General features: G+C 37.7%; 1 protein-coding gene across 2 annotated transcripts in view; it reads right to left on the bottom strand.

Moving 5' to 3' along the window:
* The window catches only part of ALG6 (ALG6 alpha-1,3-glucosyltransferase), a 66,443-nt gene that overhangs the window by 26,493 nt on the left and 23,676 nt on the right, over window positions 1-16,274 (bottom strand). For both annotated transcript variants that reach the window (XM_021679956.1, XM_021679957.1), the window contains 6 exons: window positions 10,673-10,762; window positions 9,049-9,137; window positions 5,979-6,061; window positions 5,303-5,367; window positions 774-965; window positions 61-196 (listed from right to left, as the gene is read on the bottom strand). In XM_021679956.1, the coding sequence (XP_021535631.1) occupies window positions 61-196; window positions 774-965; window positions 5,303-5,367; window positions 5,979-6,061; window positions 9,049-9,137; window positions 10,673-10,762 (655 nt within the window). The remainder of the gene's footprint in view (window positions 1-60; window positions 197-773; window positions 966-5,302; window positions 5,368-5,978; window positions 6,062-9,048; window positions 9,138-10,672; window positions 10,763-16,274) is intronic.

Below are 16,274 nucleotides of genomic sequence, written 5' to 3'. Positions count from 1 at the left end.
AGAGGTCACAGCAAAGGTAGTGTTCACAGAAAGGAGTGAGAAGACATTTTTTAAACATACCTCAAATAATCCACGATCAACTGGGAAGAGTCTCCTCAGAACTTGCTGCGTTTGCTCCCTTTCTGTAAAGAATGGCAGCCAGCAGAGAATGAAGGAAGCCACAACTGTACAAGCTAGCTTAATTAACAACACAAACCTAGAACAAAAACAAAGGTACCCAGTAAGACAGGGAGAGGTTAATAATTCTGAGAAATCAGTCTCAGTCTCACTAAAGTTAATAATAAATACAAATGTATGGTAATGATAAATCTATGCTACTAACAAAGGCTTAATATGGGAGTTTACTCAAATCAGAGTTAAGAAATTCACAATTATTAAGGTGTATAGCTCTCCAACAAAATGACTATTACCATCTTAATTAACATTTAACTTATACACCTTTCCAATGCAGCCATGATCAAATTGGGATGTATTTCTAAAAATATAAAATGTAATATACTCTAAATGGGTGAAATCCATAGCAATGCTCTAACAAGCCAATCCACATTACCTCCAGTAAATGTACATTGATCAAAATATTTCTCTAGTTAGGAAGATTTAAAATAAAATAATAGAGAACATGACTTAATCTCTCTTCCAACTCACCCCACGGTCAACACGGTAATAAGAAATCACCTAAAGGCAAAATGAAAGACCATCTTCTTTCTGGTAAGTATGCCAAATAAATTCTCTGAAGTACTTTTTTAAAATTCTGATGTTTAAAAGCCACTCACCCCTTTCCTTTCAGGCCTTTTTTAAAACACTTGCCAAGTAAGAAGCAAAAAAATGGCAAGGAGTGGTAAAGTTCCATCTGTTTATAATTTATAGCTAAGCAAAATGCCAGTGAGCCTAGCAGGTCCCAGTCACAAGATACTCCAAGAACACCCCACAAAGCAAAGCCAAGACTCACAGAATTATATATGTTCCTATGTCAAGGAAATTAACTCAATAATTAAAAGAGATAGATCTTGCATTTTATAGAGCATATTTTTATGTGATTTTAAAATAATATATAATGAAAGCTATTTCTAAACAGAAATTATAAGTATTGAAGTGATAAACTAATATGAAACAGTATATAATGGCCTCAAATATATTAAAATGACTGCTAAACAGAGCAACTGATTTGTTTAGATTTAAAAGATCACTAAATAGTTAACACATAACTTTGTTTCTGCTAGACTATTGCACAGTATTATTATAACAACATACCAAAATCTAGAGAAAACAATGGTCCAAAGTAAAACACACATACACACTTACTGATATTACCATACTTTCCTCTATAATATGCATCAATATTAATAATTCATATGTTCTTGATCAGAAACTAATAACCTTATTATAGTAAAACAACATCACAATTAGATTTTGCAGTTCAAAATGGTTGAGCTGAGCTCTCACGTTTACCTCCTCTTCTTCCCGAGACCCCCTTAAAATGATAGGGAATTTTATTTATTTATTTTAAATTTTTTAAATGATTTTATTTATTCATTTGACAGCGCAAACACAAGCAGGGGGAGTGGCATGCAGAGGGAGAGGGAGAAGCAGGCTCCCCACAGAGCAGGGAGCCCAATGAGGGGCTCGATCCCAGGACCCTGGGATCATGACCTGAGCCAAAGGCAGACACTTAACCAACTGAGCCATCCAGGTACCCTTGTAGGGAATTTTTAAAAGTAAATATTCACAGCTGTAAAGAGAATAGGAAGATGGGTTACAACAGATGAAGATTTCAACACATTTCTAGAAGACAGAGGACACAGAAGCATAACAAATAAAATAGGATGAAAGAAGCTAGAGCTTAGAAAATGCAGAAGAAGCCTGAGCAAGCAAGGAGCCAATCCACTCTGCAAGCCCCTAGAGAACTCAAGAAACACCAAGTAGGTTAGAGGGCTTGAGTAACATGTTAAAAAGAAAACAGGAGGATTAAATGAAAATGCCTACATGGAGACATCCAATTCCACCTTACTCCTGTGCAGAGAGGTCACATGCAACTTTTTCTTTTGCCTATTCTTAAATAAGAATAGATACATTAGGATCAAACAGACATTTTAGAAATCCCTATAACAAGAAAAAAACCCAAAATGAAAAGGGGAAAAAAACTGACCCTAGAAGAATGGAAATAATTCAAGGAATAGTAGAAAAAAAGAGTAAATTCTAATTTAAGATGGGATTAATAAAATAAATGAAATTTAATAGAAGTATTAGAGATAAAGTCATGATAATCTAAACCATAAAAAAAAAGATGAAGAGATGCTCAACACAGAGGTGAAGGGGCACCTGGATGTCTCTGACAGTTAAGGCAGACTCTTGATTTCGACTCAGGTCATGATCTCAGGGTCATAAGATCAAGCCCCACATAGGGCTCCACGCTCAGTGGGGAGTCCGCTTGGGATTCTCTCTCTCCTTCTCCCTCTGCCCCTCCCCCCACTCACATGCACACGCTCTCTCTAATAAGTAAATCTTAAAAAAAAAAAAAAAGACAGAGGTGTAACCTCTAACATCTGTCTAATAAGCTCAAGAAAGAGTAAAGTGAGAAAATCATCAAAGAAATAGAATTTCCCAGAACTGAAGAACATGAGCCTTCAAAAAGAATGACTCACAGAGTATCCAAAACAATTGTTGCAAACACCTATGCCTAAACAAATCATTGTTAAATTTTAGAGCCCAAACAATAAAAAATAGTAACAGCAACAGCAGTAACAACAAATAATAATAGTAATAAATATTCATATAGAGCTTAATATTTCCCAGGTACTGTTTTATTTATAAATAATAATTAAACAATAATTCACTTAATTCTCAAAACAAGCATACAGGGGCGCCTGGGTGGCTCAGTCAGTTAAGGGTCTGCCTTTGGCTCAGGTCATGATCCCGGGGTCCTGGGATCGAGCCCCGCATCGCATCGGCCTCCCTGCTCAGTGGGGAGTCTCCTTATCCCTCTCCCTCTGCCCCTCCCCCTGCTTGTGGTCTCTCTCTCTCTCTCTCTCTCTCAAATAAAGTCTCAAAAAAAAGAAAAACAAGCATACAAAGTGGGGCGCCTGTCTGGTTCAGTCTGAAGAGCACTGATTTTTGATCTCGGGGTTGTGAGCTCAAGCCCCACGTTGGGCACAGAGATTACTTAAATCAATAAGTAAACATAAAAAGGGGCACCTGGTGGCCTTCGGCTCAGGTCTTGATCCTGGAGTCCCAGGATGGAGTCCCGCATCGGGCTCCCTGCTCAGCAGGGAGTCTGCTTCTCCCTCTGACCCTCCCCCCTCTTATGTGCTCTCTCTCTCATTCTCTCTCAAATAAAATGAGGAAAGTACATAGTGGTTAAAAAAATGTGTCCCTACAAAATGACATAATCCCAAAAGCTTCAAGACTTTGATTTTAATCACAGAGGAGATACCACTACAAATTCACCAGAATGGTTAAAATGAAAATGACTGACAGCTGGTGAAGATGAGCACCTGGAAATTCCACATTGCTTCTAATGGGAGTGTTAATTGGTATAACATGCTTAAAAATCATTTGGGAATATGTGAAATTAAACATGTGCACACCTGGGGTGCCTGGGTGACTCAGTCAGTTAAGCATCTGGCTCTAGATTTCAGCTCAGGTCATGATCTCAGGGTTGTGAGATCAAGCCCTGCATCAGGCTCCACACTGGGCATAGAGCATGCTTAAGATTCTCTCTCTCTCTCTCCCTCTGCCCCTCCCCACCTCTCTCCCTCTCTAAAAAAAATAAACATGTGCACACCCTATAACTCAGCAATTCCACTCATAAGAAATATATCTAGGGCACCTAGGTGGCTCTGTCAGTGAAGTGTGTGACTCTTGATATCAGCTCGGGTCTTGATCTCAGGGTCATGAGTTCAAGCCCTGTGTTGGGCTCCATGCTGGGCATGGAGCCTACTTAAAAAAAAGAAAAAAGAAAAAAAAATATATGCAATGTGTACAGAGACATTTACAAGAATGTTCATAGCAGCATATTCATCATAGCCAAATCCTGGAAACAATCCAAATGTCTCTCAGTAATAGAATTATGTGTATTCATTCAATGGAATATAGAGCAATGTAAGTGAATAAGCTACAGCTACACACAAGTACATGAAAAACTCTCACAAATGTTGACCAAAAATACCAATCACAAAGGAATACCTATTGTGTTGTCTCTCTTATATAAAGTCCAGAAAAGAAGGAAAACTAAACTATAAGATTAGCAGTTAGTATGTGGCTATCTTTGGGAAAGGAAGACAATAGCACTTGGCAGTTGTACAAGTGTAGATGTTGGATACAAGCAACGTTCAGTTTTTTTGGCACAGGTAATAGTTTGTCAATACACTGAGCTACACATTTACATTTTGTGCACTTTTCTATATGACTGTTACATTTCAAAGTAAATATAGTTTTAAAAATCTTGTAAATAACTTTTTTCTTTAAATCAGTGCTCTTGATATTACCAGAGTATCAGATGGCCATGATCCCAAAATGCAAAACAAAGAAACGAAAAAGTCAACTTGGAAAGTGGACAGAATAAAAACTCTGATTTAAATCTTTTGCAAGTCCTTTGACAAATACACATATTAAATTTGTTATAACTAAAACAGATTGGCTTCAAAAGGAAAAGCTATTAATCAATCATGTTGCGGTGGATTATCTTTTTTTTTCTTTTGGGGACAGATGGGGACAGACAGTAACAGTTCACACATCAGAAGACAAGCTGGAGAGCCATGTCCAGATTTTATCAACTTTCCTCTAAGATTTGTTTGAATGTTCCTTATTTTACACTTCAAAAAATTACACGCATAAAATCCACATAAATTGTAATTATTCAATTTTAGTTCCCCAAAGCTTGCAGTTACCACTATCTGTAAGAGAAACACTTTGGTTTAAAACTCGAAAAACGGTAAGATTGTTTTCCTTTTGTCAGTGTTGGATGACATTTACAAAAGACAGAAGATAGGTGATACCTCTTTAGAATTAGGAGAGCATAACCATACTTGCACTCTTTTTCCAACTCTCCAGAAGAGCTAATCCATGACCCACATTTTGTTCCCAAGCTAAAGGGTGTAAAACAGCAATTCTACTTTCAATTAATCTGTACTTTACCCTTAAAATAAAAACTTGGTGAAAAGAGTCTTTTATATTGTTGTGAAAAATAGTTTATATAAGCAAGTACCCTAGCAAATAAGACATTACTGGATGACAACATTATACACACTAAGCCCAGATTTCAAAAATATGCATCTGACTTCATTTCTAAATTAGGAAAGGATACTGAAAATGTCCATAGTCGATAAGAATAAGGCCTGGATACAGCAATATGCATAATGCATGAGCAATCTGTAAAGAAAAATATTGTGAGAAAGGAATGTTACTCAAATCAAACAGGGTAAAATTGCTGTTTGATTTAACACAGCAAATGTCCCCCCCTCACCTTCTATTTACCAAAATATTCCTTTTTACAAAACAATTCTCTAAAGACTGAAGTTTTCATGGAGGTGACATAGGATACCTCAGTAAAAAGGAAAAAAAAAATCACTAAAGGATATTTGTCAGGGAAAGCACTTTTAGATATACGAATCAAAGAAGTTAATCTAATGATTGACCCAAAGGAATATCGGTTAAATGGCAATAAGAGAATATACAATGACTTCTCAAAATTCCTTCCAGTTTAGCCATTCTCACAAGCCAATTCAAAATTCAGATTTACCAGTAAAGCCATAAATTCAGCAGTACCTAACTTCTCAAATTCAATGCATCTTATTACTAGAGTTGAACGTTAAAATTATTAGTCTAAGATAAGTTGATGTTTTCTAAATGAAAATTAACAAAAGAATCACTGCTCTACAACAGCCTATTGCCCAAAGCATGGCTTCTATAAGCTCTATACTTTAATAGTTAAGCCAATAAAACATTTCAGAGATGACATTTCAGGTTGCTTTAAGACTTACCTTTTTCTTGGTTGAGATTTCTTTTAAACACCAACAGTATAATACCACTGCAGGTATATAAATCAGCAAATCAGCAATTAACACTGGAAAAACAAGTAAATCATTTTAAATATGAGCCCATTAGGATTTACAATAACCTATTAAGTGCCATCCTCCCCCCTCCAATCTCGAGTGGGAATTCTGTTAACAGAAGGCTCTCACGGGGCGCCTGGGTGGCTCAGTTGGTTGAGCGACTGCCTTCGGCTCAGGTCATGATCCTGGAGTCCCAGGATCGAGTCCCGCATCGGGCTCCCTGCTCGGCAGGGAGTCTGCTTCTCCCTCTGACCCTCCTCCCTCTCACGCTCTCTGTCTCTCATTCTCTCTCTCAAATAAATAAAAAATCTAAAAAAAAAAAAAAAAAAACAGAAGGCTCTCACCCACTCAGAACAAGGCCTTTACTAGATATCTAGCCCTTTCCATTCATTCCCTTCACCTGTGCCTAATTTCAACTGCTTTGGTGCTACAATTATGATTAAGAGACCCCTAATTTTCTCTAACAAATTCACATATTAAATCAGTTAGAAGTGTCCAAAACTAATTCCCTCTTTGCTCTGAGACTTAAAAATTAAGAATACTCAAAGAGAAGGAAAACAACATTTTTTCCCCAGCATCTGTACACTCCAAATTATCTGGTGTGAAGTGTACCTCAAATGTGGCAAATCATGTAAGAATCCTTCTTAAAGGTTAATATTTATAAAAACTGCATAAACTTTTGCTAATTAATGCATATAAAGAGCTTGACAGACCCAGGTAAGGAGGAAACTGAAAAAAAAAAGTTTAAAATTTAAAAAAAAGTCATAATTTGGAATGTTCAGTTCTTTTAGAACAAAGAAAAACAAATACATTAAGTTCTTCAACAGTACAAAATAGCTATCCAAAGGGCCTATTTTTTTCTTGTTCCACACTAACTGTGGTGTCCAGAATAAAGTAAATGACAGTAAACTGTCAGTTTTAGATGCATGCAATCTATTTTTAGCTCTAGCTGCCACATTTAAGGTGACACTGACAAAATGGAATATATTCAAAGGAGCACAACCAGAGGCCTCAAGTCATAATCACACTCAACAAGCTGGCCATCTAAGAAATAGTTAATGTATCTAAGAATATTTAACCCGAAGAAGAGGTGACTTCAAATGTGTGTAGGGTGTTAGGTATACAAAGCGTCAGACTTGTTCTATGTAGCCCAAGGAAACAGAACCTAAAGTGACGAGTGAAGGAAATGTTTAGGGGTGCATGGGTGGCACAGTCGGTTGGGGACCGACTCTTGGTTTCCAATTCGGTCGAGGTCTCAGGGTCGTGAGACCAAGCCCTATGTTAGGCTCCACACTTGGCATGGAGTCTGCTTGGGATTCTTTCTCCCTCCCCCTCTGCTCCTCCCATTCATGCGCACTCTCTCTCTTTCAAAATAAGTAAATAAATCTTCTAAAAAAGAAATAAAAGAAGGAAATGTTTAATGATTAGGGCTCCCTGAAAATAGAATAGACTGTTTCTAAAGGTTTTGAGTTCTCTGCAGATACAGGTATTGGTTCAGAAGTTAAATAATCTTCCAGTGAGTATGCAGTTCAGAGAAGATTAAAGCACTGACGAGGGGGAAAGGAGAGCAGTATGGCAGAGGGAACAACAGGCAAAATAATCTCTTCAGCCTGAGATTGCATGACTGGATGAATGATAAAGAGAACAAACTCTGAGTAAATTTAGACTAAGGAAAAGGTACAGAGGAGCATTAAAGTCTCAGTCATGCAAAGCTTTTAACGAAATTGGGGTGGGGGGAAGCCCTGGGTGGCTCAGTCAGTTGAGCATCTACCTTCGGCTCAGGTCATGATCCCAGGGTCCAGGGATCGAGCCCTGCATTGGACTCTGCTCAGCAGGGAGTCTGCTTCTCCCTCTGTCCCTCACCCCGCTCTCATGCTCTCTCTCTCACTCTCAAATAATTAAATAAAATCTTAACAACAACAACAAAAAAGAGTCCAACTCTTGATTTCAGCTCAGTCATGATCTCAGGGTTGTGAGATGGAGCCCTGCATCAGGCTCCACGCTCAGCTGGGAGTCAGCCTGAGATTCTCTCTCTCCCTCTCCTTCTGCCTCTCCCCCTGCTCACGCTCTCTCTCTAAATAAATCTTTAAAAAAATTAAGCAATTAGGGGCACCTGGCTGGCTCAGTCGGAGGAGCACACAATTCTTGATCTCAGGGTGGTAAGTTTGAGCACCACACTGGGTATAGAGATTACTTAAGTAAATAAACTTAAAACAAAGCTTTTAAAGAAATCTAATCTTATTACTTTCAAGCTCTTAGAACACCACACAATACACCACACAACAGATGCTCAATAAACATTTGTTGAGGCGCCTGGGTGGCTCAGTTGGTTAAGTGACTGCCTTCGGCTCAGGTCATGATCCTGGGGTCCTGGGATCGGGTCCCACATCAGGCTCCCTGCTCCTCGGGAAGCCTGCTTCTCCCTCTCCCTCTGCCTGCCACTCCCCCTGCCTGTGCTCTCTCTCTCTCTCTGTGTCAAATAAATAAATAAAATCTTTAAAAAAATAAAAATAAAATAAACATTTGTTGAATGGATTATTTAATTTAGCAAAAATGCACAGCAATACAATGTATGAGATACAACCAAAAGGTTTACTTTAAGAAAAAGGTTAAAGGGACGTGGAATTAAGATAGTAAAGCAGCAGCTAAACAACTAAAACTTCAATATATGGCTATCTGACCTCAGGTAAGCTATTAGCATCACTCAACTGTGCCTCTACCTCCTCAGATTAAAGTAAGGATAATAACAGTATTTAGCTCATTTAGGTGTTAAAAGAATTGAGATAATAATAAGTGAAAAGCACCCAGAATGATTCCTTTCAATTTTTTGTCTTTAGCTTACATAAACATTTGGTCTTGTATTATACATATATATGTACACATATAGTTATACAATTTAAAAGTCAGTAAGAACAATAGAACTTTTTATCAGTTTGTCCAAAATTTTTTTTTAAATCAAAATTTGATTCAGAAAATCAACACTTTGTTGCTCTTTTACCTGTGGTGCGCATAAAGAGCTTATGTGCCTGACTCTCATATCCACGTGATGAATGGAGAGCAATCCAGTCTGGATTTATGAACTTTGCCCTGAAAATCAAAGCATACATACATATACAGTATTACTTGTCACTTTTATCAATAACAACATCTGAGGACATATGAATCTATCTCAAGAAGTGGCCATTGCTCTTATAAAGTGAGAGAGTCGGGGCCTAAGCTTTACTTTTTTTATGTAATCATGTGAAACTGACTTAAGCTATAACACAGGGTCTACCTCATTCACCTTCCAACAAAACCATGTAACATGTCACGAAAAGCCCTACCTTCACAATTCTTTCAGTGTAAAAACAATCTGATGTGTCACATTTCATTTATTTATTTATTTATTTGATTTATCCTTTGGTTACTACTAAAGGATCATGTTTTATAGTTTATAATCTTCTCAGTTATAACAGTTGGTAATAATAAATAACTACTAATTATAAATCCTTGCATAAAACTGAACATAACTGCTAAGATAACTTCTCAAACATACTACATTACTCTGAACACTGCAAAGTATATCTGATTATCATGAACTTTGGGGACTTATTTTTTTTATTATGTTATGTTAATCACCATACATTATATCATTAGTTTTTTGATGTAGTGTTCCATGATTTATTGTTTGCGTATAGCACCCAGTGCTCCATGCAGAACGTGCCCTCTTTAATACCCATCACCAGGCTAACCCATCCCCCCACTTCCCTCCCCTCTAGAACCCTCAGTTTGTTTCTCAGAGTACATAGTCTCTCATGGTTCGTCTCCCCCTCCGATTTTGGGGACTTATTTTTAATCCAGGAAGCTAATTTCTACAAGATATAAATAGTCCATTCCAGAAAAAAAGCTTTGCTATACACAACTAACCATATTAGATATATTTGTCAGTGCCCATGTATAATTGGTAGAATCTTGACTTCAAAACAAAGATAGATTTTTACATTTCTTTCTAGCCTGTCCTTCAAAGAAATTATGGAAATATTCAAATTTTGATGGTTAACTTACTTACAACCCAATTGCAAAGGTATAGTGCTTTATTTATTTTTTTAAGATTTTATTTATCTATTTGACAGAGGGGGTGGGGGAGCACAACCAGAGGGAGCAGCAGACAGAGGGAGAAGCAGGCTTCCTGCTGAGTAGGGAGCCCAACATGGAACTCGATTCCAGGACCCTGGGATCATGACCTGAGCTAAAGGCAGACACCCAACCGACTGAGCCACCCAGGCACCCCAGGTATACTGTTTTATAAACCACAATGCAAAAGTAGCTACAAACAGTCTGTCCTCTATTCAACAAAGCCAGATTTCACTATTTCTTACTAAACCTGCTAAGGGCATAAATATGTAGTTACATTAAGGAAGAAACACTGGGGCACCTGAGTGGCTCAGTTGGTTAGGCAACCGACTCCTGATTTCGGCTCACCTCACGATCTCAGGGTCATGGGGTCGAGTCTCACATCAGGCTCTATGCTGAGCCTGGAGCCTGTTTAGGATTCTCTCTCCCTCTCCCTCTGCCCCTCCCCTCGCTCCCGCACGCTCTTTCTCTCTCTCTCTCTCAAAAAAAAAAAAGTAAGAAAGACTTACACATATGCACATAAAAGACTATGATAGGCTGTAAGAGGTGGATAATCCAATCCCCAATACTGTAAATTGTTATCACTACTGTTAAAATACCTGGAAAAAAAAATGAAAGCAACATTCCATTAATCAATATTCAAGAAACAGACTTATAATTTAACATCTCATTTAATATAATTAAAATGAAAAATATGTTACATAAGGTCAAAAAAATTCATCTAAACTTCTGTCTATTCCCCTTCACTTAAAATTTTTTGTGAAATCACAAAAGTTTTTGAGTAGAGTAAGTAAAAATTTATTGTCTAAACCAAGACACTCTTGAGAGTGAAAGAGGAAGTTATTAATAATTAAGCCATAACAAAAAATGTAAACCAAGTTTGTACCAAGCAAACCAGAACTTACTGTCACTCTATTAATAAATTGATGATTAACATATACACAACAAAAAAATACGCAACAAAAAAAGACAATTCACTTCTGATAATCTAACAAATTAGAGAAACAATATAAAATCACAATTTAAAAAAGTAAAAATATCAGCAACAAAGAACACACAAAGATTTGAGTTATGTAAAGAGAAATACCTCATGGAACAGGTAGACTTTTTTTTTTTTTTTAGGATTTTTAAGTAATCTCTACACCCAATATGGGGCTCAAACTCACAACCCCGAGATCAAGAGTTACATGCTCTACGAACTGAGAGAGCCAGGCACCCCAGAACAGGTAGACTTTCAATAAGACTTTGAAAACAATTTAACCAACTTATAATGAGAGCCTATTACATGCAAGATTCTGTGAACTGAGGAAGAAAACTAGGTCTAACATCTATAAATTAATAGACTCCTGAAGTTGGCCAGAACGGGAAGGCACGATATACAACTATTATGACTGAAGAAATGAAAACTAAGTTTACATAAACAGATTCCTTAATTATATCCTTTATAACTAAGGAGCTTCTTCTATCCAATTTATTTTCTCAGTCCTAAGAATAATTTACAGTAATGGAGACCAAACTATATAACCCACAAATAATCAGTGTTCATAACCTGTTTCAAATGGGTCACAATTTTTTAGTGTCACAATCTCTTAATTTGGGATTAAAATTTTTTCTTTTAAATTAACATTCAAGGGCGCCTGGGTGGCTCAGTCATTAAGCGTCTGCCTTCAGCTCAGGTCATGATCCCAGGGTCCTGGGATCGAGCCCCGCATCGGGCTCCCTGCTCAGCCGGGAGCCTGCTTCTCCCTCTCCCACTCCCCCTGCTTATGTTCCCTCTCTCGTTGTGTCTCTGTCAAATAAATAAATAAAATCTTTAAAAAATAAAAAATAAAAAAAAATTCAATCTCATTAAATAATCTATTGTTCATCTTCAGAAGGTCTGCTTTGCTTAGTCACATAAATTGTAGGTTTGTATGGAAGGGATGGGGATTAATAAAATGATCAAGGCATGCTGCACAGCCAAGAGATCTGGGCATAGGGTACTACAGTATATACCATCTGGCAGTAGTTGTCACTCCAGGAGCGACATCCATGTGAACCACCCTACGTCCTATATCTGGCTGGGACTTGAAGCCAAGAGGTAGATAATCCAAGAATCTCCAGGTTAGTTGGAGCCCCTTTTGACAGCTTGAATCTGGGAAACTGGGCCAGGCTGAGAGTGGAGACCAGAGGACTCACTTCTCTGGTACCCTCTGAAGATAGGCACCAATTGTATTATTTCCAAATTCACCTTATTACCAGGTACACTGGCATAAAGTTTTATTGCATCAACCTCACAGAGTTGTTGAAGGATTGGGTTAAATACATAAAGCTGTTAAATCATTGCCTGACATACAACAAATACATAATAGTAGTTCTAACTGCCTATTAGCCACAAAACTACTGGAAATGGATCTAGCAATGGAAAACCACTTTGACCAATACAATTTCATTTGGTTTTCTGTTTCTTATAAGACAAAAGCCATTTTTTGTTTACTTTAATCTTGAGATTCTCTGGAGATAAGTAAAAGAGGCACTGACAGCAAAGATACATACTAACAGTAAAGTCACTAGTTGAACTGGGAAGAAAGAATGACAGGGCTAACAACCTTTATGGAAAAAGTAGCTTTAAAATGTTTCAAGTAGGGTGCCTGGGTGTTGCAGTCAGTTAAGCTTCTGCCTTTGGCTCAGGTCATGATCCCAGGGTCCTGGTATCCAGCCTCATGTCAGGCGCCCTGCTCAGCGGGGAGTCTGCTTCTCCCTGTCCATTTACCCCTCTCCCCTGCTCCTTCTCCCTCTCTCTCTCTCTCTCTCTCTCTCGCACACACTCTCTCAAATAAATAAATAAAATATTTAAAGAATAAATAAATGTTTCAAGTAAAGCTGCAAAATCTACCAGTAGAAACAAAGCAACTAGTTAATTCTCCTGCTTTATATATTTTGGATATATCTGAAAAGTTGTATAAATGCTATCAATATGTTGAAATGTATTTTCCCAACAAATCCCCATATAATCTCAGTAGATGTTCTGTCAGAAAAAAATTGGCTGCCATATGAATTATGAAATTACATTCAAGAGTGTTATTAATAACTTTAAGATACAATTTTTTCTAATATACAACCCACAGTCATGGGTATTTTTGCTTTTAAAATATATATATTTTAAAGTGAAATAGTTTCAAACTTACAGAAGGGTTTCAAGAGTAGTTCAAAGAACTTCTGTACATCAAAATTTAAATTTTTTATATGACAAAAGACACCATAAGAAAAGTTTAAAGACAAGAACAAACAGGAAGATATTTATTTTATACATACACACATACACACACAAGAAAAATTATTAAAACATAGAATACTGTTGTAGCAGACAGACTTTAAGGTCACCATCATGAAGCCCATCTCCTGTTGTTCATACCCCTGAGTATGGACAACCCCCTCACCTTCAGCGTGGGCAAGACCTGTGACTTGCTTGTAACCAATAGAATATGGCAAAGGTGACAGAAGTCACTCTTGTGCTTATGTTTTATATATATGTAAGATTCCATCTTGTTAGCAAGTACGCTAGAGAAGGCTCCTTCCACTGACTTTGAAGAGGCAAGCTGTCATGTTTTAGTAAGTGACCATATTGGAGAAGCCACATGGCAAAAAACTACAAGTAAACTCTAGGAGCTGAGAGTAGCTTCCAACAAGAAACTGAAGCCCCCATCTTATAGATGAAAGAAAATTCATTCTGCCAACAGCCAGAGGTACCTCGGTAATGGTCGCTTCTGGTTGAACCTCTGAGAAGGCTAGAGCCCCAGCTAACAACAGGATTGCATGCAGCCTTCTGAGGCCCTGAGCAGAATATCAAGCTAAGCCATGCCTAGACTTTTGACCTAAAAAAACCTTTGTGATTAAAAAATATGTGTTTAAGTAATTACCATTTGTGGTCATTTGTTAACACAGCATAGAAAATTAATATACAGTAGTCTTCTCTTATCCACAGTTTACTCTCTGTGATTTCAGTTACCAGTGGTCAACTGCAGTCTGCAAGCAGACTGTCCTCCTCACGTATCCTCAGGAGGTCAACAGTAGCTTAATGCTATATCACAATGCCTATGTCATTCATCTCACTTCATCTCATCCCATAGACATTTTATCATCTCACATCATCACAAGAAGAAGAAAAGTGAGTACAGTCCAATAAGATATTTTGAGAGAGAAACACATTCATGTAACTTTTATTATAGTACATTGTTATAAATGTTTTATTTTATTACTAACTGTTGTTATTAATCTTTTACTCTGCTTATTTATGAATTAAACATTATCACTGATATGAATGTATAGGAAAAACCATAGCGTATAGGGTTTGGTGTTATCAATAGCTTCAGGTATCCATTGGGGGTACTGAGCTTATGCCCCATGGGTAATGGGAGACTACTGTAACTTTATTTAAAAATCATACAAATTGGGGCACCTGGGTGGCTCAGTTGGTTAAGCGACTGCCTTCAGCTCAGGTCATGATCCTGGAGTCCTGGGATCGAGTCCCACATTGGGCTCCCGGCTCAGCGGGGAGCCTGTTTCTCCCTCTGACCCTCTCCGCTCTCATGCTGTTTCTCTCTCTCTCTCAAGCAAATAAATAAATAAAATCTTTAAAAAAATAAAAATCATACAAATTATTATAAAAAAGATCAGCAACCCAACAAAAACATGGAAAAAAAATATGAGTATGCAAATTTGAGAAGAAATATGGCGATCATCAAATATACTAAAAGATGCCCAATATCACAAGTACTCAAGGAAATGGAAATTTTAAAAGTCCGGTGTTATTAAGTGTTGATAAATGTATGTGGAAAGAAGATATTCTGGTGTTGGTATCCATTAAAACTACTTCAGAGATTCCACTTCTAAGAATCTACCTAGAAAAAACATGTGCACAGGGAAAATATACTTTATTTAATCATTCCCCTACTAAAAGATATTTTAGAGTATTTCAGGTTTCTCAATACTATAAACAATGCTGAAATAAACAGCTATGCCCACCAATTCTCTTTAAAAAAAAAAAAAATTATTTATTTGACAGAGGGAGGGACACAGCGAGAGAGGGAACACAAGCAGGGGGAGTGGGAGAGGGAGAAGCAGGCTCCCAGCCAAGCAGGGAGCCCGATGTGGGGCTCGATCCCAGAACCCCAGGACCATGACCCGAGCCGAAGGCAGATGCCTAACGACTGAGCCACTCAGGTGCCCCCCAATCCTCTTGATTTATAAAACTGTGATTTCATTTAGAAAGCAACAAGCTCAGGGTAGGTGGACTCTTCCCCTAACCCCAGGTATAAACCATGCCTGCACTGAGCCAACCATTTCTTTTTAATAATGATTGCTTTAAATGTGGAAAAGAAGGAAGCCTGGGTGGCTCAGTTGGTTGGGCAACTGCCTTCGGATTGGGTTGTGATCCCAGGTTCCTGGGATTGAACCCCGCATCGGGCTCCCTGCTCCGCGGGAGGCCTGCTTCTCCCTCTCCCTCTGCAGCTTCCCCTGCTTATGCTCACTCTCTATGTCAAATCAATAAATAAATCTTTAAAAATTAATTAATTAATGTGGGAAAGATTTTGCTCCTTGACAAAAAGAAAGGTAGAAAGATGGTATTCCTATTATTCTTGCCTTGAACATGGTTGTATAAAGTTACAATGCTTGTAGCCTGAGCAATCATCTACCGACCATGGAGTGAGTACACTCAGGATGAAAAGCCAACATGCCAAGAAGAAAGAATGGCAGAGAGGAAGGAATGGAAAAAGCCTGAGTCCTGGATTGTTATTACTGAGCCACTTTACCAGCATTACAATGACCTACTTCTTGACATAACTGAATTGTTTTATTGCTTAAGCTACTATTACTCAAGTTGTCTATTACTTGATGCCAAAAGTCCTGATTCTACACATAAGGAATTTTCATTATAAAATTTATCATAAAATTAAAGAAATAAGTTCTATTTTCCTTCTTAAAATAATACACAATGAATAAATAATAAAAGTTTTCTTTTAATTTAGAATTATCAGAACTAACACTTTTAGGGGCACCTGAGTGGCTCAGTTGTTAAGCGCCTGCCTTCGGCTCAGGTCATGATCCCACGGTCCTGGGATCGAGCCCCGC

The sequence above is a fragment of the Neomonachus schauinslandi genome, chromosome 4 (genome assembly GCF_002201575.2).
Source record: "Neomonachus schauinslandi chromosome 4, ASM220157v2, whole genome shotgun sequence".
Classification (NCBI taxonomy): Eukaryota; Metazoa; Chordata; class Mammalia; order Carnivora; family Phocidae; genus Neomonachus; species Neomonachus schauinslandi.
This window is presented reverse-complemented; position numbering and strand designations above follow the sequence as displayed.